Genomic DNA, 22,364 nt, shown 5'->3' with positions numbered 1-22,364 from the left:
AACCATCATAATCATAAAAACATTAAATAGATTAATGCATGCAAAATGTCAGCAAAGGGAACTGATGTGAAAAACGTTGAAAGTTAAAGGGCGATAAAACATCTTGGGGTAAGGAGAGGTTTGAGGGATGATAGCGGCTCTGATGGTCTAAATTCCTGAGGCGAATAACTCCACAGCCTTGAAGCTCCTGACAACAAAAGCTCTCACTTTTAGTCTCTAACTGGGATATTTTTAAGGTAAGGTACGAGCTTAAAAGAAATATAACTGACCATGCATGACCTTGGATATGATTTGGAGTGAATATAAGCAGCCAAGGCATACATTTTCTCGTCTACTAAAAAGCCAGAGTATAAATCTGATTAGAAATCTGCTGTTGGAATGTTGAGCAGCTGCAAACTCACTGGTGGTCTTACAATGAGACGTTATCGCTGGAGTACTGCAACAGCGTCGTGACTATGTTTGGGATTACATCCAGATTTGCCTAAAGGTTGGAGATTCTTTGGAGTGTGAAGAGAATCAGATTTGGTGAGTTACCAAATGACTTTAATTGGTTTTAGACGCCGTTTCCGGCCCCACACGCTGAGAATAGCAATAGAGTCGCGCTACTATCAGCCTTTATTATATGTGTGCTTTCCCTTCAGCTGTCTCACTTGAAGTCTCTCACCTTCAAGACACATTCGCTTGCACACAACTCACGGCGGGTTTCCCCTTGGTAATAAGTTCCAGACAGGTTGGACAAAGATTTAAGAGAGGGACAGACAAACAATATGACTCACCACCTTAGGGACGGGGACGTACGTCAGCTCCACCCTGATATCAATCCCAGTTACTGACTCTGTGTGAGTGTGTGTGTGCACTAAGACTATATCTGTACGTTTGTGATGTTACGGCTGCATGTGATTCGTCTAACAGAAGTATAGCTCGTCATTAGCGGACTGTTGTGCATTATTCAAATGTTGCTGCGAGGCAATTATGACGACTTCACAAACCCTGCACAGATCTGAGTGTGTGCTCTGATGCGTGTGCACCTGTATGTGTATTCGAGGTGTCAACGCGCCAGCAACTCATAAACAAGTAGTAAATTCAAAATCCAACACCAACCTCTGTTTATTTTGCAGCAATTAAAATTCCTCTGAGCAAATGAAAGCCTCAGAGTATATTGAACTTCAATAGTCTCACAGATGGCCCGATCTATCTTTGTCAAAATTTCCCATCAAGGGGAGGAGGGGGGGGGGCTCCGTCTGCAATGAACAGATAAACTGGTCACAGATGAATACAAATACACAATATATATAATAAATAACCAGCAAGGCAGCTGCGTGGAAATTGAATTCGCATAGAGAATGAATTCGCAGGGAGGATGAATTGAGCTGGCAAGCCTTCTGAAAAAGGAGCGACCCATGTGATTCACTTTTTTTGCACCCAGGGGAGTTAGGCGGCTGTCAGGGGGGAAAACAGCGATTTAGAAAATGATTTGCTATTTACGCGCGGAGGAGAGAGAGAGAGAGAGATATGGAGTGAGTGCATGGATGAATGCATGGATGAACAGATGAATTGATAACCTAATCGGGGAGGTTGCTCATGATTGTTAGAAAGTTCCAGGAGGCTAGAATAAGAGTATACAGCCATGCTAGCAGCTCTGTGAAGTTATACTTAAAGAGGGGGTATTATGCCGTTTCACATTCTAAGACATATATACAATGTTACATGTTGGATGTCCAAACTAAACATGGGTGAAGTTTCAAATCTGTAGTTAAAAGTATGTTGGAGTAATCCCCTGCTAAACAAGTCTCAGTCTGCAGGCTGCTGTGAACGCTTTCTTTCAGACAGACTTCTTGTGATGTCACAAAGTGGAGGAACTCTATAGCAGTGTCCCAAATCAGAGGCTGCAGCCTTCAAAGGAGGCGTTATACAGGAGGATGCGCCATTCATAGCCTGCATCCACCGTTAATGCCGAACTGAAATGAGACGGTCTGGTCTACAGAGGATTTCCTGTTTGCTGTCAGCTGTTGTCGCCCTTACCTTTGCGTCACCAAACACTGCTCCTGTCGCCTAGCAAAGTAGCTAGTGGGCTAACTAGCTAGCATAACTAAAGTTAAGTAACTTAACCTATTATTTTAAAGGCCCTTTCGTTTCCATGTGTAACACTAGCTCTTTAAATGAGGTGAAACCAAAAACTTTACATTTAAAAGGTGTATTTCTCAGCCGCGTAAGAGACCGCCATCTTGTTTGAATTGGCGCGCAATGAATCTCGGGATATGTTGGGCCACGAAGTATGCACCCGCTTGATCCTTCCGTCGGCCCGGGAAAAGAAAAACGCATTTGTTGGTCGCATCTGAAGGAGCCTTCGAGAGACGCGCCGCTGTGACGCAATCGGCCTTCAAATACGGCCTTCGAAGACTGCAGCCCATCTGCCGGAGACACAGCAGAACTTCCTGCCCCTGGCACAGTTCAAGGACACGCCCACCCAGCAGCTAAGTCTGCCTTTGAATTTTTCTCACTCCACCACTCTGCTCAATGGCTCTGCCCTCCAAGTTGTAAAGACATCAGTGTTTACTTTTCCAAAGGACAAGAGCACCAGACAGTCATTTCAAATCGAAGAAGTGAAGTTGTAAGGGCGGGGTTTCTTAAAGAGACAGAGCTGACTGGGTCTTTTCAGGCAGAGGCTGTATGAGGGCTTGCACGAAGCACCAGTGTGAGAAAAACGATGCGTTTTTCTAACTGTAAATCATGCTAAGCTACTCCACAGGTATCACAGGTAGTGAAATATGAAGCTTGAAATTAACATAATACCCCCACTTTAAGCACCTGAGTGATTCAATGCTAATGTAAGTATGCTAACATGCCCATGTTTATCAGGTCCACTTTGTTACCATTTTATCAGGTCCACTTTGTTACCATTTTCATCATCTTAGCTAAGTGTATTAGCATGCTAACGTTTAGCATTAACATTATGAGAGGGGCATGAATGTCTGTGTAAAAAATTGTGACAATCTATCCAATAGTTTTTGAGATATTTCTGTCTGGACTTAAGCTGCAGAGCGACCGACCAGCAAGCAGTCATTGCCATTCTTAGAGCAAGCTGCTAGCATCGCTAAAAAAGGACAGAAGGTTGGAATGTGCCGGATCTTCGGCCAAATGCAAGGTCAAGCAGAAAACAAAAAGGGAGGAGAGAATATGAAAAGGGAAAGGGAGGCTGGACAGGACTTTTTAGTGAAACGAAAAAAAATGTACTTCAAGAAAACCTCAAGGGGACAATAAAAGAAAGAACAATCTGATATAAGATGAGGAGGGAAAGAGTAAAGAATCAAATGAGAGAAACAATAGAAAGAGTGAAAGAAAAAAGATGGCACCAACAAGGCCTGTTGTAGCGAATGATAAACAGCAGAAGGAGTAAACAGATGGAGAAAAGGGAAAGGGGCGTTTTTCAAAAATAAAGCAACACATGGTGAAGTCTGTTCCAACACTGCGTTCATCCAAAAGAGCACAAGACTCAGATGAGAGGAGTCTGGTCCAACAGCAAGTCAAAACCAGTCGCTCTGATCCGGAGCAGCAACACACCCAATCCCATGATGCAGCCACTGGCAGGGAAACACAGCGTGTGTGTGTGCGTGTATGTGTTTGTGTGACGACTTCTCACATCTCTCTGCTTCAATGTGTCTGTCGCTATGTAATGTAAAGTTTTGCAAAGTTGCTTGAATGCGTTCATGAGGGCTCAGCCTTTCTACGTGAAACTTGAGCAGTCTGCGGTTGTTTGTGTTTGTCTCTCTTGGTTTAGATTGCCTTCCTCTATCTGCACGTCTGTCTGAAGAGTTAGCGAAAGTTCTGTTTCTGTCACTGTTCAAATGTTTGACATCATTCGACCGCAATCCGTTAACCTCGGCAAAGAGGAGGTGAGAGGATAAGGATCCCTCAAGTTGTTTTTTTTCGACTTTTTGTCTTCAAGAAGTGATTTTGGGTCCGTGCATGCTCGCAGTAAGTTTGTTAAATCTTTGAGGGAGACTTTTCTCAAATGCTCAAATGGAAAAGTAAATACTGATTCTAATAGAAAACAGTTTGTCTTTGTTGGAATAGCAACCCTTAAAACAAACAGACTAACTGCCTATGCTACATGGTCGAGCATTTCCTGTTCTGTGCGCGTAGCGTTTTTGAGGAAATGCTTTGAGCTCCTTGAATCGAAAAAACTTAAACTCAAAGCAGAAAAGCGCCCAACGTCATTGCGTTTTTTTCCTTATTGTCCAATCGGATGAATGAAGAGGCGGGCCTTCTGTGGTCAACACGCTCTTGGGTCAGTTGCTGGTACTCGCCGTGATCTTTGCTCTTTCTGAGGGTCTCATGTACCCACACGGATCTCTGTTTCCCTGTGTTTAATGTGTTTGGGAACAGCCTCTCACCCTCCATCAAAGCCAGAGCAAGTGCCCTCTGCCTGTCCATTTTTTAATGCATATAACTAATCTGTTAAACACAAAGTTAAGTATTTTAGCTAGCCAAAATAAACGGGAACAGATCTGTCAGTTTACAATATTACGGTGAGGTTAATGACAGCTAACGACTCGGTGGTTGCCTTGACAACAGTAAAAAAAAAAAGCCAACAGTCTTATTTACCCGTATCTTTCATATTCTGATACAGTTTGGGTGAGTACTTTTCCTACTACTCTCCACAAATTTTGGCCCTGCAGAAACATTTTGTCAGGAGAAGTATTTCAAAACAGAGATCTGCTCATTAGCAATGCTCTAAGCTGTGCAGATTGGCAAGTTACATCTCCTGGACCTTAACTGTTCTTCCTGGAGTTCCCCTAACTTTACAAAAACACACATAAAGTTGAACAACAACCTCCAATACCCTCGACACATACAACTCACATGTACACACAAAAATGTTCTTCCAAGTTCCTATGAGGACTCTCCGCTGACATCACATAAATCACATAAATGTCTCAAATCGTTTTTTTACAAGGTACAGGAACACACACAAACACACTCAGTAGTTCGACAATGGCCTGCAGCACTGTTGGACATCGTCATGCACACAAACGCACACAAGATTCCAAGAAAATCTTGCACGCACACATACAATCTGTCTTTTCAGGGCAACATTTATCATCTGATCACACCAGAGAGAACTAAATGACAGGCCTAGAAGCTTCCAGATAGCATTTTGAATCCAATCAGTGTGAGACCGAAAACTAGCCCCTATAAGTTGTACAAGGAATACAGTGCTGTTGTACTACTGCTGGGAAGAACACAGTCTTCGCTTTTTACACAGCAGATTGGGTGTTTTCATTTCTTGTTGGCAAAGAATAAATGAAGATGCAAGGAAGGGAGAAGTGGGCGTTAGAAACTGTCACTGAGATACTGTCATCGCTGCTCAAACAACGGAGGAATGACTGATTTCCATGAAATATGTCTATAATCCATCCTCGACTATTTTAAAGAACACTCGTCTTGCCACCCACATCGTTTGCAACTAATTAAGTATGCAGCTCTAAAAGTTTAGCAACAAAACTTATTTTTCTTTCTTGTTTTTGGACCATGTTATTCCAGTGTAGAACAATGATTTCAAAAGACAAAAGAGATTGCGAGGATGTTCAAAGCCTCTGTAGACGAAAGCAATCTCTACCTTGGCTGCGTATGGATTTGAATTTGAAGTGTGTAGGTCGATGTTGGAATATTTTTCCCACCTTGATCTGCAGCATTGTGATCTCCCCCTCCAACGTTTTCCTTAAGGGCACCTCCTTCTTCTTCAGCTCGATCTGTGTCTTCTCCTTATTGATTGCTAACTGCAAGTCTCTCATCTCCTTCTCCAGGCTCTCCAGCACCATGTTGCTCTTAGTAATGGCTGCCTCCTGGATGTTCACCTTGTTATGGTGGTTGAATAAAACCTCCTCGTGCTCCAGCAGCTGAATACCCCTGTAAAAGGCAAAGACGTTATTTGACATATCTAATTCAAATCCTTATGTAGGAGCTTCTTATGAAAACATACAGAGAATTACGCCGTTGTATGGCTGTTTCGTGATTCCTGTTTATTTCCAGAAGTGCCTGCTCCTGGAGGTTGATCGTTCTTGTGAGTTTCATTGATTCCACTTTGCTGTCTTCAAACTCCTGAGTGATCTGACGGTGCTTCCAGGTGGCCTATAGTACAAGATGTGGAAAAATAGAGTCTGAAAAGATGGCCTGATTGCACTACATGCATTTAACAGAAAAACTGTAAGTATAAATAGATGCACAAACAAAAATCCAACATTTGTTCAGCTTAGTTTTTAAAAAAATAGACAACAAAATGTTCGAAAACTTGTCTTTTTTCTTATCAGACCAATGGAATCCACTTCCACTTGTTAGTGTCGGCAACATAAGACGACACAAAAGTTCACAATCTCTTGTAAACTGAACACTGGGTGTTGCTTCCTAAGTGTCTTATGTAACACAGCAAGATAAATGAGGGAAACTGTGAGTTTGCCTTCTTAAAACTAAAGCTGCAACTCTCACACAAGATTTAAGGGCCCGGCTAGAAATTTCCAGCTTAACCACACAACTCAAATATGTGTTCAACTCTGTGTCCCCCTGAATCACATGATACCTTGTAACATATCTAAGCTGTTTATTCATACTGGCTTATGGACAACAGTGTGTTTTAACTGGTCTCGTCTGTGTGTTTGTGTGTTTGCGTGTCGGGACCTTGGAGATGTCATTGTGCAGTTTATCCCTCATTTTAGAGATGTTGGAGATCTTCATACGAGCCTTTGTGAGGGATCTGGAATGGACAAACATATAAACACACACAAAGAAGATTATAAGGGAAAACACAATACAAATTCAGTTATTATGACGTTATTATAATCTTTACAAAGACAGCATTTGTTGCAGCACTTTTACAGTACATTGCGCACACACCTGTCTTTGTTGATGGCAATGGTGCGTTGGATCTCCGTCTCGTTTTCCAGCACCTTAACCTGCTCCGTCAGCTCTGTGATTGTCTGCGAGGCGATCTGCTTCAGCTTGACGCACTTATTCTTCTCCTCCATAAGCGTGTGGCACAGCTTACAGAACTGTGATACCCTGAGGGGACAAGCACCGATTAGCAAAGAGCCAATATCTGCACTACACGACCTGGCTCCTATGAAGAGCAAGTTTTTGACATTTATATAGTTACATGTTCCTCTGATCATTTGCATTTACTTAGTGAGTGCTAGCTGTAAAACACATTGAGTTTATAGACTTTGCTAAGCATCTTGGTAGCTACTGTAGAATATATATATTGAATGATGCATATCTGTAGCCAATGAATGAACTGAACAAGTGTGGACAAGGTCTGGATTTGCAGACTGTAAGTAAAGATGGGTTTAAAATTGGCAATTTGGACATAAACGTTATCACAATAACTATCACCATGGCTTCATCTGAACATCACTGAATATTAAAGGGGGGTTTTATGCTAATTTCAAGCTTTCATCTTTCACTCCTGTGGATACCTATGCTAAGCTACCTGGGGAGTAGCTAAGCATAATTTACAGTTACACTTTTTTCTCACACTGGTGCTCTGTGCAGGTCCTCACACAGCCTCTGCCTGACACGACTCAGTCAGCTCCGTCTCTTTAAGAAACCCCCGCCCCTACAAGCCCGCTTTCTTCCGATTGGCCAGCTCCCTGAAGCCTTGTAACGTCACAAAGTGCAGCGTGTAGAAAAAATTGTGTGAAACCTGGCGTTCACAGCAGCCTGCAGACTGAGCTGAGCAGCCTGTAGATAACTCCAACATACTTTTACTTACAGATTTGAAACTTCACCAACATTTAGTGTGGTCAGCGAATATTGTAACATTATATATATGTCTTAAAATGTGAAACAGCATAATATCCCCTCTTTAAAGTGTTAAAATGAGCTAAAGTATGTTAAACAAGGTAAAAAGTCTTATTCATGCTCATCAAAAGTAAATTAAAAAGTAGAGACAGAACTAAAGTCTGATGCAATGCGACATTTCATTAAGTTTCAGGTTACAGTTCATGTACAACATGCGAGTTGTGAACAATGATTTCTAATTAGGAGAACAGTTTTCTTATTAGAAGTACAGACAGAGCATACACGGTATTTAATTATCACCCTGCCCTGTTTTTGCTTGACGAGATGCCGTTTTTCGGAGCAAATTCCATGTCAAGTGCAACCGCACCAGACTGCAGTCTGTGGTCCGGACCTAATTGAATGCATTGCGAGCGTCTGCTGTTGTTCTGGGCGGTACCAGATGCATTAGTCTGTGTCTGTACACTGAAGTATGACCAATTAGAAAGTTATGGTTTTCTGCTCAGACAACATGTGCAGATGTCTGAATTAATTGTGATCCCAGCTGTTACACAGATCAGAGGAAGCAAACAAATAACAAGGGGATCAATTATGATTTGTGAAACTTGTCACATCAATAAGCTGTGTATAGGAATTCAATTTGCACCGTGTTTGCTGCTGGATTAAATGCAAAAAGCTGTTGAATAGTGCGATGAAAGAAAAGTAAAAGAGAGGGACTTAGAGAGAGAGAGACAGGAAACATGCAGACAGACAGGTGATTATTCTTCCTCTAATACCGCCTATTAACAGCTCAGCAGCGCCTTTGTAACGTCTTTATCACGACACACACCTTTGTTTTTAATGAAAAGGTGCCTGACAAGGAAATAAGAGGAGGAAACAACGGTGTCACCTGCGCTGCAGCATAGTATTCAGCTTGTTGTGGTCCATGATGATTAAGGCTTTTTCTTGCAGCTCCTGCTGGATGTGCTGGTTCAGCTGCTGTGGATGGAGTTACACAGGTAAAATTACAGTATCATCACTTCCATGTGGGTGTGTGTGCGTGTTCACAAACATCAACCTTCAATTGTATTTGTGGGTGCACATTTTTCAATGCTTAAGCAGCTTTGCTTCTGACACTTCGACTGCACAAAAGAGAGTGAAACTAGCTGATCTGGCAGTCCGGGTTTATTCAACAAACTATTAAGAGTTTTTAAATTAATTGATTCTTTTTGGAATATGGTCGGATCCATCCATCCGTCCATACATTCATTATCTATACCACTTATCCTGTCCAGGGTCGTGGGGAGAGGCGGGGTTACACCCTGGACTGATAGCCAGTCAATCACAGGGCTGACATATTAGAGACAGACAACCTAATTTCACACTCTACTGGCAATTTAGAGTCACCAATGAACCTGACGAGCATGACTTTGGACTGTGGGAGGAAGCCGGAGTACCCAGAGGGAAGCCACGCATGCACGGGGAGAACATGCAAACTCCATACAGAAAGGCCTCCTGCATCTGAACCTGGATTCAACAACGACCTTCTAGCTGTGAGGCTGCAGCGCTAACCACTGCACCACCGTGTGAAATGGAACCAAAGAAATATTGTCAGTATCAAAAGAAATACTTTTTAATGCTCTGTTTAAATCGTCTCAAGGCTTTGTGCTTTTTTTGCACGGAGAAATTGACATTAAAATATACATTAGTAAAGGTGTTCTTTAGTTACAAGGTTGTTTGGTTAATCAGACACCAATCTCAGTATCCAACGGCTATGAGAACGATATAGCCTCTGGCCAGCGACCTCTTCTTCTGTGTGCTGCATTGTTTACAGTCCAGTTAGCAACTTGAGGAGCGACTGTGTTCAGACCAAAAGCGAAGCGAATTTCGCCCTGGGAAATCCAAACGCTTGAACGGCTTTCATGACACAGCGTGAAGCTAGTTTGTCTCAGATTTAGCATGCTAACCTCGGAAGCTAATGACGAGCCGATCCAGTGGGTTGCTATGTTAGACGCATGACTTGCCGCACTGGTCAAATGAATCGGCGGCTTCTCGTTTCCCACCGTCAGCCTCTCAGTTACCTGTGCTGGGTTATCATTAGCCAGATCAGTAGCTGGCTTTGCCAAGTATACAGCCTCCTTTGTCCTCTCAGTAGTCTTAATTTTGTCCTTTACCCCGCCCCATATGAAGTTTGTGAACTACTGAGCAGGTAGTTTTAAGTGAAACTGTGACACAACATTTAACAGAACAAAACCTAGTATGTGGCTGACCGCATCAGGTCAATGTGCGCTTTTGTGGGCAATGTGTTACAAGGACTGTCCTAATGAGGCCGATGACAACGTGTTTTAAAGCAGGTGCGTACTGCGGAAGTAGGTGAGGACAGCGGACGAGCAGCGGAGGAGCAGCCATGCCTACTCCCCGAACAAAGTATCCAGAGCCGTATAGACAGAGAGTCGTGCCAGTGGAGGTTCAATATGCTCCATGATCCGCCATTGCGATGTCGCAACTCTCTTTCTCTATGGCTCTGAAAGTACCTTCACTCAGTCACTCAGTCAGTCACATACAGACCCGTGTGTAGGGCTGACCCCGGCAGTCAGCCAAAAAGCAGATACTCTAGATTTCACCATAAAGAAAGTAAAAGGAAAAGAAAGTCCAGAGCAATTTATGAAAGTAATTCCAGCCAAAAACTGCCCCCTTTAGACTCCAGCTTTAGTTTAACTGAACACATATTGCTCTGTTCAGTGTCTATATTCTTTCAAATCACACTGAAATAACCACATTGTAGTGACAGCAATATCGGTAGGGCAGTTAAGCCCCGACATTTGCAGCCTTTGAAAATGTGTTGTTGTCGTTTTTGGTTGCTCTCCTGTCACACTGAAAGACTGCCTAAAATATAAACCTTCTTTTATCTCCTCTTTGATGTTTCTGACACATCCATGTGAGAAATATGCATGAATGTGTCTGCTTTAGTTAGAAAAGCACAAATGATGACATCAAAACCTCTTTTAAACGTTCATTTGTGTGTAAGTGTGTGCGGCGTGTGTGTGTGTGTGTGCGTTAAACCTCAGCCCTAAGCCGTTCACGGTGCTTCTGGCCCCTCTCCTCGGCTTTGATCTGTGTCAAACATCGGAGGTTGTGGAGTTCTTCTCGGAGGCAGTTTGACTCCCTCAGCAGCTCCTGAATCATCCCATACTGCTGCTTCTTCCGGCTCCCCTCCTCTGCCTCTGACAGCTATTTGGGAACATATTTAGAGCCGATTTGATTTGAAGAATGTCACTCGTGCAATTTGCCTGAAATTGAATCGCGTCTGACGGCAGGACGAGAGAGCAAAGTGGACTTAAAGTGTGTCCTAATACGAGGAAGACGGATAGAGAATGGGTATTGATACTTTTCTGTGCGAAAGGCCGACGTTTCCCCGGAGGGATCGTTTAGAAAAAGGTGAGATTGAGAAGAAAGTTCTGAGACATTAAAACTTAGTTTCACAGGAGATTAATCAACATGTTGAAAGACAGGTTTGTTTGAAACTGTTTTACATTTTGCAGTTGCTAACGACGATGTGTCCGCCCACTCTCATTGTTCCCACCTGCTTCTCGAAGCTGACTCTGAGAGCGTCCACCTCTTTCTGAAGCTCCATCCGCTGCTGAGTGCTGGCCTCTCTTTTGGGAACAGCATCGCACTGGAAAGTCAGAATATAAAGTCAAATTACATACCCTGTCAGTCAGCTCTGGATCTTAGCTTCCTGGTTGTTTTTCTACATAATGAGGAAGGAAATATGTAAATCCAGTTTGAAACCACCAAACTTCAAATCAAATCCAGTCCCATATTAAACTTTAAAAGCAAAATAATTAACGCTGTACATCAGAGTACTCTTGAGGTCCCTGATAGCCGTTGGATCGAGATGGATCGCTGAAACACACATAAATAATAAATGCCTTAAGGCGTCGGGATCTCCCGTCTCCGCAGGGTGGCAGGCCTCGTGCTCAGCGCTATGAGCCTCATCGTTCCATATATAACGATTATTAGTCCCTCGAAGCCCAATAAGACGACATCAGAGTTTGTAAAAGGACAACGCAACAGCAGTAGTTTAAACAATAGCCATCAATCACACACTATTCAAGATTAATGATGCATTTTTGTGGTAAACCAAAAGACTCCACGTCTGAGACGTTACACTCAAACTCATTATGAGTAACTGTTCATGTGAGAGTCGTTATTGATTGGCAGATTAGCAGAAACGCATGAATAACACTGACTGTACGACTGCTTTGTTTCCAATATTTGCTCAATGTCATATCCCCAAGTGTCTCATAGTGATTTCCTTTCATTTAGTTATGTGTTTGTGAGCTGTGCTGACACATTTCCTGCCTCGCCCTCGCTTCTTCTTCTTCTTCTGTTCTCTGATTTCTCTATGAAAACTGTGAACATCTGTAAAATGACAGGAAGCTCCACAGTAATAAAAAACGCCTCTGGTGTGCTGTGTTAATGTGGTGATTATTGTCACCGTGACATTTTCACCTCCGAAATGTCCCCTCGCATGTGCCAAAGCCTGGAAATGTTTTTCCTCACCAGTTGCCAATACCATTTAAAACATAATGTGCCAACCCAGAGGAGTGCTTGTTTTAACATTGGGAGGTTTGCTGGTAAAATACGAGCAAATGTTTCTTATTTTTCTTACATGTGCCTTTAACTCGCTGTAGATGGACTGTGTTTGGTGAAGCTGCTCAGTGGCGGTTGTCAAGGCCTGCTCTGTCCTCTTGAGGGCTTGCATCTGCCTGAAGAGAAAGAAAGGTACTGTTTAATTTGAATTTCTGACTAATTTGCAGGTTGTGGACAAAATGCAAATTAGTCACATTTTGGTCTTTTGCTAAACTTTAAAAAATGTCTAAAATAGTCTGAAAATAATATTGAATGGGGCGCTGGTTTAGCTCAGTTGGTAGAGCAGGCGCGCCATGTCTAGAGGCTACAGTCCTGGACGCACTGATCGCAGGTTCTACTCCCAGTCTGCCGATCCATTTGGTGCATGTCTTCCCCCACTCTACTCCCCACATTTCCTGTCTCTCGTCAGCTTTCCTGTATAATAAAGGCAAAAATGCCCAAAAAATAATGCAAAAAAAAAGAAAAGAAAATGATACTGAATTCGCGTCGGGGTACTGCTAATCCTGTCGGGGTTATGCTTCCGTTTATTACATGGCTGTTTACTTAGGCAACAAATCCTTTAACACAAAATATAGATTTGGAAATAATCTTATTAATGTAAAAATGATTATATTTCAGTTTACAAATAGTCTGTTACACTCACAGTTACCCCTTTCCCAACAAAATTAGCGCGTTGATGTGGGTTTTTCAGACCCAGGTAGACCTTCTTATAATTGTCTCTTTTCCCATTGCCAGTGGAGTATTCTCCTTTTGGTCTCTGCGTCACCGTCTGATGTCACAAACGCGCCGGAAACAGGGTAAGTAAACAGTGAAGATGTTACTGTGGTTAGGTCTTTATTGTATCTATTACACTTTCATTCTCTTTATCAAACTTGCCGACAAATTTGGAACGATGTTTGAGCGCTGCTTGGACGGAGACGGGTGGAATTTGTAGCCGAAATGACAAGGAGTCACAGAAAAGGGGGCGGAGATTAGTGTGTCGACACAGGTTTTGTGTTCCCATCAATGCCAATTGGAGCCGAGGCGATAATTACACGGGTCTACTGCAGAGTCGTTTGACCCGGATCTGATTGCCGATAGTAGCCTTTCTCACTGGGCAAAAAAGCCGGGTGATTTTTTGACCAGTGGTAAAGGGACTAGTGACAGCTGTGTCCATAGCAACAGTTAACTCTCTTTAAATGAGCTACCCTAGCTGTTTTTACTCACATTAAATTGAAACATTTCCACTGATTGTGAAGTAAAACAAGGCGAACCGGACATGAATCACTGCAGCGCCTGACTGAGGTTTTCTGTCTCGTCACTTTCTTTTCCATTCACCGTCTTGGAACTCCGCAGAATCCCGTACTGTGTTCCTTTTAAGGTTACTCCCTGTGCTGTCTTCAGTTTTGCAGATCTCTCTGTCATACCTTCAGTTTTTGCATCGTTTAACCTTTATTGCTTTCTCTCCGGTGTTTTGTCTCTTTTATTTTTTCCCTCTGTAAACACACCAACGGCAAATTTACTGGACTTGTTTCAGCGGATTGATATGATTACAAATTCTGTGATTAGAACCGCATCCCTAGCAACGGTCTGTCTTCATAGCAACGGTCGGCTATAGACCGTAAAGATCAGAATCAAGTATTTAACACAGCTGTGTTATAACTGCAGCTGTTTTAACATGTTGAGACTTTTATATGTGAAATGGAGCTCAGTTGAACATTCTGTACCTATTGTTCTCCCTGAGCTGCACAGACTGGCTCTCATACAGGTGCTTTCTGTCACACATGACGTTCTGCAGCTTCATTTCCAGGATCACTCTGAAGAAGAAAAACACAAAGTCATGTGACAACCATCTAATTAAATCACATTTTTGTGTCTTTATTGATTCGGAGCTTGTACCTTTCCCCTGTGAATTCCGCCTCTTCCTCCCGTTTGACCTCCTGCTCCTTCAGCAGCCGCCTGCTCTCCCTCTGACCGGCCTCTACTTGGACCCTGCAACCCTGCAGCTCCTCATTCAGCTCCTTCCCCTTCCTCCTGAGCGAGCGGTTACGCTGCTCCACCTGCTTCACTTGCTGCTCCATTCCGGAAATCTCCGCATTTAGCGCTTCTATCGTCTTCATTGCAGCTCTGATGTGTTTAGGGGGGGGATGACAGAAAATTTCAAAAGAACAAGGGTAAGAAACACCAAGAGCAGAGTATCCGCTCCTCACTTGCACTGGAAGGGAGCACATCTTATGAAATAGCAGCATGTGTATCCATATTTTACACACTCCCCCCCCCGTGCCCCTCAGCTTTGTGAATTTCAAATTACAAGTCATAGCTCACACGGCTCACGGAGACAGTTCCGCTGCACCACTTGCAAGGCTAATATTAATTTGAAATAAACATAAAAGAGACTGCAGAGGAGCTTCAAGTGGAACCATTCTCTGGTGAGGAAGGGGCTTTTGACTGCAGCTGCACTAGGATTCAATAAATAATCACGTATGCTGCATTTGTTGTGTTTTTCACTTAATTGGGAGGACTTACACTTGTAAATTATTAAGAATTTGGTGATTGCAACAAATATTGCTCCATTTTTTATCCCCTCATTTGCACTAAAATATGCGTTTTCACAGAATTGCAAATTGACTGAACATCAAAAGGACTTCGGCCGGAAAGATACAAACAGGAAAAACAAGAGCAAACCTGGTAACTGATGCTTCCTGCAGGAAAATAAACCGATATGTAGCTTCAGATTTGCGCATCTTCTGTTTGTTTTTCGGGCCCAAATTAAGCAGGATCAAAAGTTTACAGTGATCAGCAGCAAACGCTCTCCCCATTATGAAAATGACAGTGTGCGAGCTCAGATCTCATCCGGTTTAATCCAATTTTTGTCGTGTGTAGGATATCAAGATGAAGGGAGGGAGAGATTACAAAAGGATTTGAGCAAACTGAGAAGGATTGCATTTTCAAAAGATGTCTGCTGCTGAGCTCATTCTTATTCCTGGTGTTATAAACACTGACTTTCCTGCTCTTTCAAAACAAAATAATAATAAGGCGTTAAAAGTACTTACTCCTTCTTAGAGCGTTTCCTTTCAGCCTCCTTTAAAATCTGCTCAGGTATGCTAATGAGCTTCACTTTCTCAGCCTGGTTACACACATAAACACAAATGTAACAAAACAGGTGATTTGTTATTCCATTGATGTTTTGCTGTGAGCGATGCACACTTACACACCTCTTTGAGCTCTATGATCTCCCTCTTGTCTTCCAGCTCTCTCTGTTCTTTCAATATCTGTGTTTCGCTGGTTTCAACATCTTCCATCAGATTTCTGCGCAGGGAGGGAGAGCGAGGCACACACAAAGGTCGCTTATTATCACAGTAATTTCGATTAAAAGCACTTCAAAGATCCAAATGCAACAAAGGTTGAATATTGACACCTGTGTGGGTCTGCAGGGTAATGTGAGAAAGCTGCAAGTGTGCAAACTGAACACCAGCCATATAAAATACCTGGCTTCCAGTTGTCTCTGGGCAACCTCTTTCCTCAGATCCTCATTTTTGTCCTGCAGGGCCTTTGTTCTGCTCTCCAGCTCCTGCAGGACGCAGCAGCAGCGTGAACGTTAGATCACATGTGAAGACGATCAGGTCGATCATAAGAATTTAATTCTTCTTAGCATCTTTTTTAAGAGATATCAGTGTCTGAATAAGCTCATTTTTATCTTTGCAAGTCAAGTACTTCACCTGTTTATATTAAGAAGTCAAAGTGGTGTCCTCCACTGATTCCTGCACTTACATTTTGGAGCCTCAAGTTTGGTATTTCTGCTGTTGCTATCTCGGTTTTTGGACATCGGGCCTATACCAGGAAGCGAGTTCAACATACCCAGGGTTTCTTTTCCTGATCTGGCTTCACTTAACCTGACAAAGGAGAGGTCACATGACCAATGACACATAGGGGCAAGTCGCTGTCAGCTGATTTTTTACAAACTATGAGCAAACTCTGATTTTAGAAAGATATGAAGATGTTAATCCAGACTGAAATCCTCTCAGCTGCAGCTGCTGAATGCAGGAAGGAGAAAAAATGCAGACTGTGTAAATGTGCAAATTAGGTCTATAATATCACAGGTCCATCATTAGAGCACCATTGACTGTAATGACACTCTTATATTATATTAATATGTTGCACAGATGTATTTTTGTGGCGTTTATGACACTTATTCTTTTCGCCTCAGCCCCAGCCGTGTCAAATAAACCACAATTTAAAGCAATAAGAATGCTTACTTTTACATCTTATAAGAACAAGTCCAAGGCTTCAGTGCTGTGATCAGTCTGTTGTAGATGTGTATCAGTAAAGCTCGAACATCTTTCATGAATATATTTCATAAAATCAGACAGTAAAGTGGAAGTGTTTAACGACTCTCTCTCCCTCCTCCCTTTTACGATCAGCTCACAGAGCTCCTGAATCAAAAGACCTGATTGGTCAGTGGGTGGCGATTAGTTCATCTCCAACATAACCTGCTCCAGAGCAGGTTAGGTGTTCAGTAACCATGGCGGTCTACCCCGGTAAAAGTAAACCACCTTCTTAGTACTGAAAACTCGGAGTTAACCCTGAAGTTACCATGATAACCACGAGTCCTGCTTAGTAGGAAGTGACCATATTTGGCTGAGGAAGGTTTGCGTTGCCTCTATCCTGATTGACAGGTCACGATGGTAGTGACATTTAATTGACAAGGTAGCCACACTGTTAATTAACACCTGCTTCATTGTGTTCTTTACTATGCATGGGAAAATAATACACAAGATGATAAGACTTGGAACCAGAAGTTGAGACTATAAACCTATTAGGAAAATGTCAACTGAGGTAATCAATCAAGTGGAAAGTTGGCTACTTTCCTCACAGCCTTTTTACAATTGGACTACTTTTTTGCAACCAGTGGCTTTGCACCCTGCCTGCAATTAGAAATAATAAGGTTTAAGGCTCGTCTGCGTTGGTTTTACTTGACAGGCCTGGAGGCTAAATCCACTTTTCTTATACAGTCTGTGGAGGCAAGCAAAGTGCCACAACAGGTTTTAGTACGAATGTAAACGACTGCATCTTAACCAGCTGTTAGCAATTAAACTTGACAGATGTGACGCACTTTGAAGGCGGTTTGCGGTTTTATTATAGTATCTACTGTACAGCAAAACAATGACAAATGTATGTGATGAGACACATAGCTTATTAATCATGTTTATCCAGAGTGTGTGTGCGTGCGTGTGTGTGTGTGACAGAGAGGAAAAGAATGCAAACTCCCCCGGCGCCTTTGAGTGTTTCATTAGACTTAATACGCACTTGATGCTGCAGGTCCAATGGGAGAAGGGCTCATAAAAAGGCCCTTTTACACATACACTCTATTATATATACAGAATAAATTGCCTGACTGCTTAAGTAAATGAATTTTATTCACACAAGCTGTTGAATATTTGATTATTTTTGGACCAAATAAATTTAATGTTTCAAATGCAGCTCAGCAGAGAACACACTATCACTATTATATTTCTGGGATAAACTTGATTTCTTTGAATCAATCAAAAAAAATCAAATGCCACTTTGACCCATGGGATCTGTAGTTTTTCCACGCTCTGGAAAAGATACAAGCCAGAGGAAGGGAAGCAGAATCGTATTATACTCGGAATGTTTGTTATTGTGATCAGTAATTAAACGCTGGTTGCATAATTGAACCCCAAAAGCATCCAGAATCCAAAAGTTAATTAAAGCCGCTGAATTTATTCAACAAGTTCTACAAAGCTGAAACTCTAAGCTACTTTTGGAATTAGCAGGATTTTGTTGGAGCTTTTAAATTGGAGGATTGTGAATGCGTTGCTCCTTCAGACTAACCGAAGGGTCTCATGTTTATATCTGTTTTCTGATCAGTTTCTTTCTTTCTTCAACACAATAGATGAATTATAGTGCTTATGATTCAGCAGCTACTTTGATGATATGGAGATGGTGTACAAATCACACAGCATTAAAGTGGTAATCTCGAAGATCTCAGCTTCGTTCTCTTTGGCGGCACCTATGGCTATAAACGGTAATTGCGGGAGCAAACTTCCCAGATATCCAGATAGTGTTGCATGTGTGACGTTGAGGGTTGGCTCCGGTTGTTCTGCATAGAAATGTAGAATCTGTGGGCAGGGTTGGGATTTCTTGAAGTGTTCTGGTTTCCGTTTGTGGTACATTTGTAGTAATATTGACCAATCACGTCTCAGCAGGCTGCAGCATATGCAGGAAAAACCGTCCGTGTGGAGAGCAAAAGCAGGCGGATCGTAATGTGCTGAAAAGGCATCCCGGCTCCCATCAGCGGCTATCTGACTGTGATTTAGCTTCTGAAAACAGACATCATAGCAAACCGCTTTAGGTCTAAAATTCAAATTGAGATAAATTCCCTGACGCGGCGTCACGAAAGCCGTTCAGCATTCAGATTTCCCAACTTCCTCGAATGCATCAGAAATGATCGATCCGACCTCCGTTCAACCAACGAGCGTTTTAAAAGTAGTTTTCTTCTCCGCTTGAAGACAGACCTGACAAAGCTTCATTTTTACTTTTTACTAATATGCATCATGATGTCGAAATTTCGGCAGAGGTAAGACCTGTTATTAAAGTTAATCACAAGAAAAACTGTTTATTTTTCTGTAAACAATGCAGCATGCGGAAAAGAAAGTCTTGACTGGAAGTCATTTATCACTACTTGCCTGGCATGTCCACCCAGAGGCTACATCGTCATCAGTCTATAGTCGATGGGATCAGAGATTGTTACGGTTGTAACTCTTGATGTTCCTCGCTTTCCTTTTTAGACTGTTTGCCTTCATCTGAGCGTTGAATTTGTTTCTTTTTCTTGGGATTTACACTTATTTTTGAAGTTGTATCTGTAGTCATCGATCTTTTCTTTGTTTGTTCAGCCATCGTAGATTACTGTTTACTCGCAACACTTGCAGAGACGGAAAAGCAGCCGCTCAGCTCCGCCTACCCTCTGGCTGATGGAAAACATGTCACTAACTAGGCGCCGCTTGTGATTTTTTCCACGAATGTTACCACAGATACCCAGTCCGTAATAATACTATATACTGCAAATGCAAAGGCTTTCATCAGTGGATCATAGACTCCCTTGTGTTACCTCATTCGGCGATAGTGACTGAAACATATTCATGTAAATAAATGTCTTTATTCACCTGCTTTAACAAAGCAAGGATGTAAGCTTTCCCATTGTGCATGCCATCCTTTAGTCTGACTGTAAGACTGCAATATAATATGTTTTACATGTCTTCAAATGGCTTCAAAACGAGCCAATGGCAAGCCTTCATATGGAGGGATTAAGCCTGGATGGAGGCTTAGAGTCAAACTCATATTTATCCCCTCTGAAGACCGCCGTCTCAGTAGTAATCCACAGACTCTGAAAACTACACCTGGATGGTGCAATGATGAACTTACAGCAGGTTTGGGCCGACTCTCATTCTCTCTCTCCAGATATTGCTTCTCTTCCCAGAGACTGCAGAGGGGGGTGAGGTGAGGTGAGGAGAAGGAGAAAACAAAGTGAATGCGTTATTACGAGAAGTAAACATGTTTCAGTTCCTGGTGCAGCAGAAAGTGGGATGCAATAAGGGAACTGGGCGGTTTTAAAAAATACATTAATGTGCAGTTTTAGTGGACCTGAACTCGAGCTAAACATTGTTTACTTTACCGAGAAAAAAAGGAGAAGGATGCATATAAAAACCTACTTTCTATAAATTTTCATCTCCCTGCAGAAAGACTTCTTGAGCAGTCTGTATGAAATAATTTCCAGTTAGCTCCGTCATTGTGAAAGAAATCACCTTGCGACAAAGTGTACAGCTACACATTTCACAACCTAAATGATATTAATCTTCCTGACAAGTTGATATATTGCATATTAGCTGATATACAGAGAAAACTGCGTAGGTGCTAAAATATGTGACTGTGGAGAAAGAAAAAAGTGCTGAATTCCTGTGTATCTGTTTGGCTTAAGATAAAGGACACAGAGCCTTTAAAATGCATATTTGCATGGTGAGCATCTGCCTGTCATATGCAGGCCGCTGGCACTTTGGACAAGAGAGAGGAGAAGCTGAAAAAGATGTGAGGAGAAGTCAGGAAGGCGGGGAGAGATAAGATCGGAGGGCGGCGAAAGAAAAGAAGGAGAAACAGAAGATGGGAGGAGAAGAGCGCTCACGAATAACGTACACGCTCAGAGTGTAATATTGACTATAACTGCATCCTGTGAGAACGCTCCGTAAGTGGTTTTCATTTAATATTTCAATTACCGCTGTGACTACGACTCCCCGGCTCAGTGTGTTTGCTCTGCACTAAAAATCACCGTATCCCACAGATCATATCTCTGCAGTACAGCGGTGAGTTTATGTGCTGCGTCTGTCTTCAGCTCTTGAACTTAGTGACACTCCAACTGCTTTCAGTGCTCCCAACTCAGATACTGCATCTCTGGTGCGCTGGTGATTTTATTTCTTTCCACTGAATGTACATTTCAACTGTCAACAAACTATCTTATGTGCTTCAACTCTGGATTACAGTTCAACTACTCTCAGTTAAACAAGCTGCAAATAGAAGTAAACAGTAATAATCAACAACGGATTATTTTTTGCTCCACCAACCAAACTAGTTGCACAAATTAAATGAAACTGGACTTCTGTTGCCAAGCAACCCTAACATCATCCTGCCCTCTGACCTACAGGTTACAACAGATCAGTTACTGTGTACAATGTGTATGTATCTGTTTGTTTTAATTTAACATCAGCCAGTGAAATAAGAGTCTGCTGAGTGATTCAGACGTACCAGCTTGATTAATGTAGATACACACAGTCTGCTGTAATGTTAATTAACAGTATTCAGAACACCTGGTTGAGGTGGAGTGATACACAGAGTGAAAAGTCCCAGTAACGTTGTTCTCTATACCAGCACTCATGGAAAGCCTCTTGTCCAATCACGTTTTCACATGAGGCACGATTGCTTCGTACCGTACCCGAGTACGGTTGCCCCCACCACTCCTCTCCCCCGCCGGTCAGCTTTCACATTAATAATTTCGTTCTGTACCCGAATACACTTGCGGTAGGACTCTGAAGCAGATGGTGGCGGTAATGCACCTCAAAAACAAGGAGAAGAAGAAGAGTGTCATCAACTATGGAACATTGTTTATGCTGTTGTTCCAGTGATGAAAAGCATGCGAATCACATGATCCCAAGCCCGTACAATGGAGCCGACCTTCGCACTATGCCTGCTATTATTCATATTTTCGAGACAATCTCAAGAACGACCCTCTCACCTACAGTCCTACGGTATCAGCCATGCCATGCAGTTCAGAGGATGAGATCGGCAGTGCTGCGTGCATACGCAGATTTCGGAGGAGACATTATAAAAAGCAGTCCACTTCCGTGGTTTGGTACATTACCTTTCACACCTGATGCGTACCGTACCCGAGTACACATGAACCGTACTCGAGACCACCTTTTCAAGTGGGCCGTGGAGTAAGGTACACAGTGTTCAAACAATTGCAAACAAACTGGACTTTGGGGTCAAGTGTACTCGGATCCCCCTCAGATCACTTGGTCGGAATTACCTGTTGTATAATTGCCTACATTGCATAGAAACTTCAAAGCAACAATCAAAGCTTCAAATTCAATGTAAGTTTAAATGACTGTCATTTCAATCACAGTTCAATTGATCGCTATAAGTGCTTCAATTTCAGAGCAACCACACTTCAATTTTTTGCCATTACAGTTTAACCACAGTCCGTTATTTCTCGATAACAGACCGTTACTATGAAGAACAGACCGTTGCTATGGACGCAGCTCTCACAGTGAGTTGAAACGGACTATTTTTAAACAGAAGAAATATGATCATTTTCAAATCAATATTTTGTGTTAAATTATTGATTTAATAAGTGAATACACTGTAAGTAATAAATGTGATAATGTATAGTG

The 22,364-nt window shown here is 42.3% G+C and overlaps 1 protein-coding gene across 1 annotated transcript in view; it reads right to left on the bottom strand.

The window, feature by feature from the left end:
• The window catches only part of ccdc146 (coiled-coil domain containing 146), a 56,026-nt gene that overhangs the window by 11,231 nt on the left and 22,431 nt on the right, over positions 1 to 22,364 (bottom strand). Inside the window, exons 5-18 of the mRNA XM_069671585.1 lie at positions 19,849 to 19,906; positions 15,894 to 15,976; positions 15,621 to 15,714; positions 15,459 to 15,532; positions 14,305 to 14,532; positions 14,133 to 14,222; positions 12,446 to 12,542; positions 11,354 to 11,446; positions 10,834 to 11,001; positions 8,681 to 8,769; positions 6,892 to 7,056; positions 6,676 to 6,751; positions 5,984 to 6,132; positions 5,682 to 5,910 (exon numbers count right to left, since the gene is read on the bottom strand). Of these exons, the coding sequence (XP_069527686.1) occupies positions 5,682 to 5,910; positions 5,984 to 6,132; positions 6,676 to 6,751; positions 6,892 to 7,056; positions 8,681 to 8,769; positions 10,834 to 11,001; positions 11,354 to 11,446; positions 12,446 to 12,542; positions 14,133 to 14,222; positions 14,305 to 14,532; positions 15,459 to 15,532; positions 15,621 to 15,714; positions 15,894 to 15,976; positions 19,849 to 19,906 (1,693 nt within the window). The remainder of the gene's footprint in view (positions 1 to 5,681; positions 5,911 to 5,983; positions 6,133 to 6,675; positions 6,752 to 6,891; positions 7,057 to 8,680; positions 8,770 to 10,833; positions 11,002 to 11,353; positions 11,447 to 12,445; positions 12,543 to 14,132; positions 14,223 to 14,304; positions 14,533 to 15,458; positions 15,533 to 15,620; positions 15,715 to 15,893; positions 15,977 to 19,848; positions 19,907 to 22,364) is intronic.

This window comes from Semicossyphus pulcher, unplaced genomic scaffold (assembly GCF_022749685.1).
Source record: "Semicossyphus pulcher isolate SPU_LCO1_2020_fin unplaced genomic scaffold, fSemPul1.0.p SCAF_20, whole genome shotgun sequence".
NCBI lineage: Eukaryota > Metazoa > Chordata > Actinopteri > Labriformes > Labridae > Semicossyphus > Semicossyphus pulcher.
Note: the sequence above shows the minus strand (reverse complement) of the source record. Positions and strands in the feature narration are given on the sequence as shown.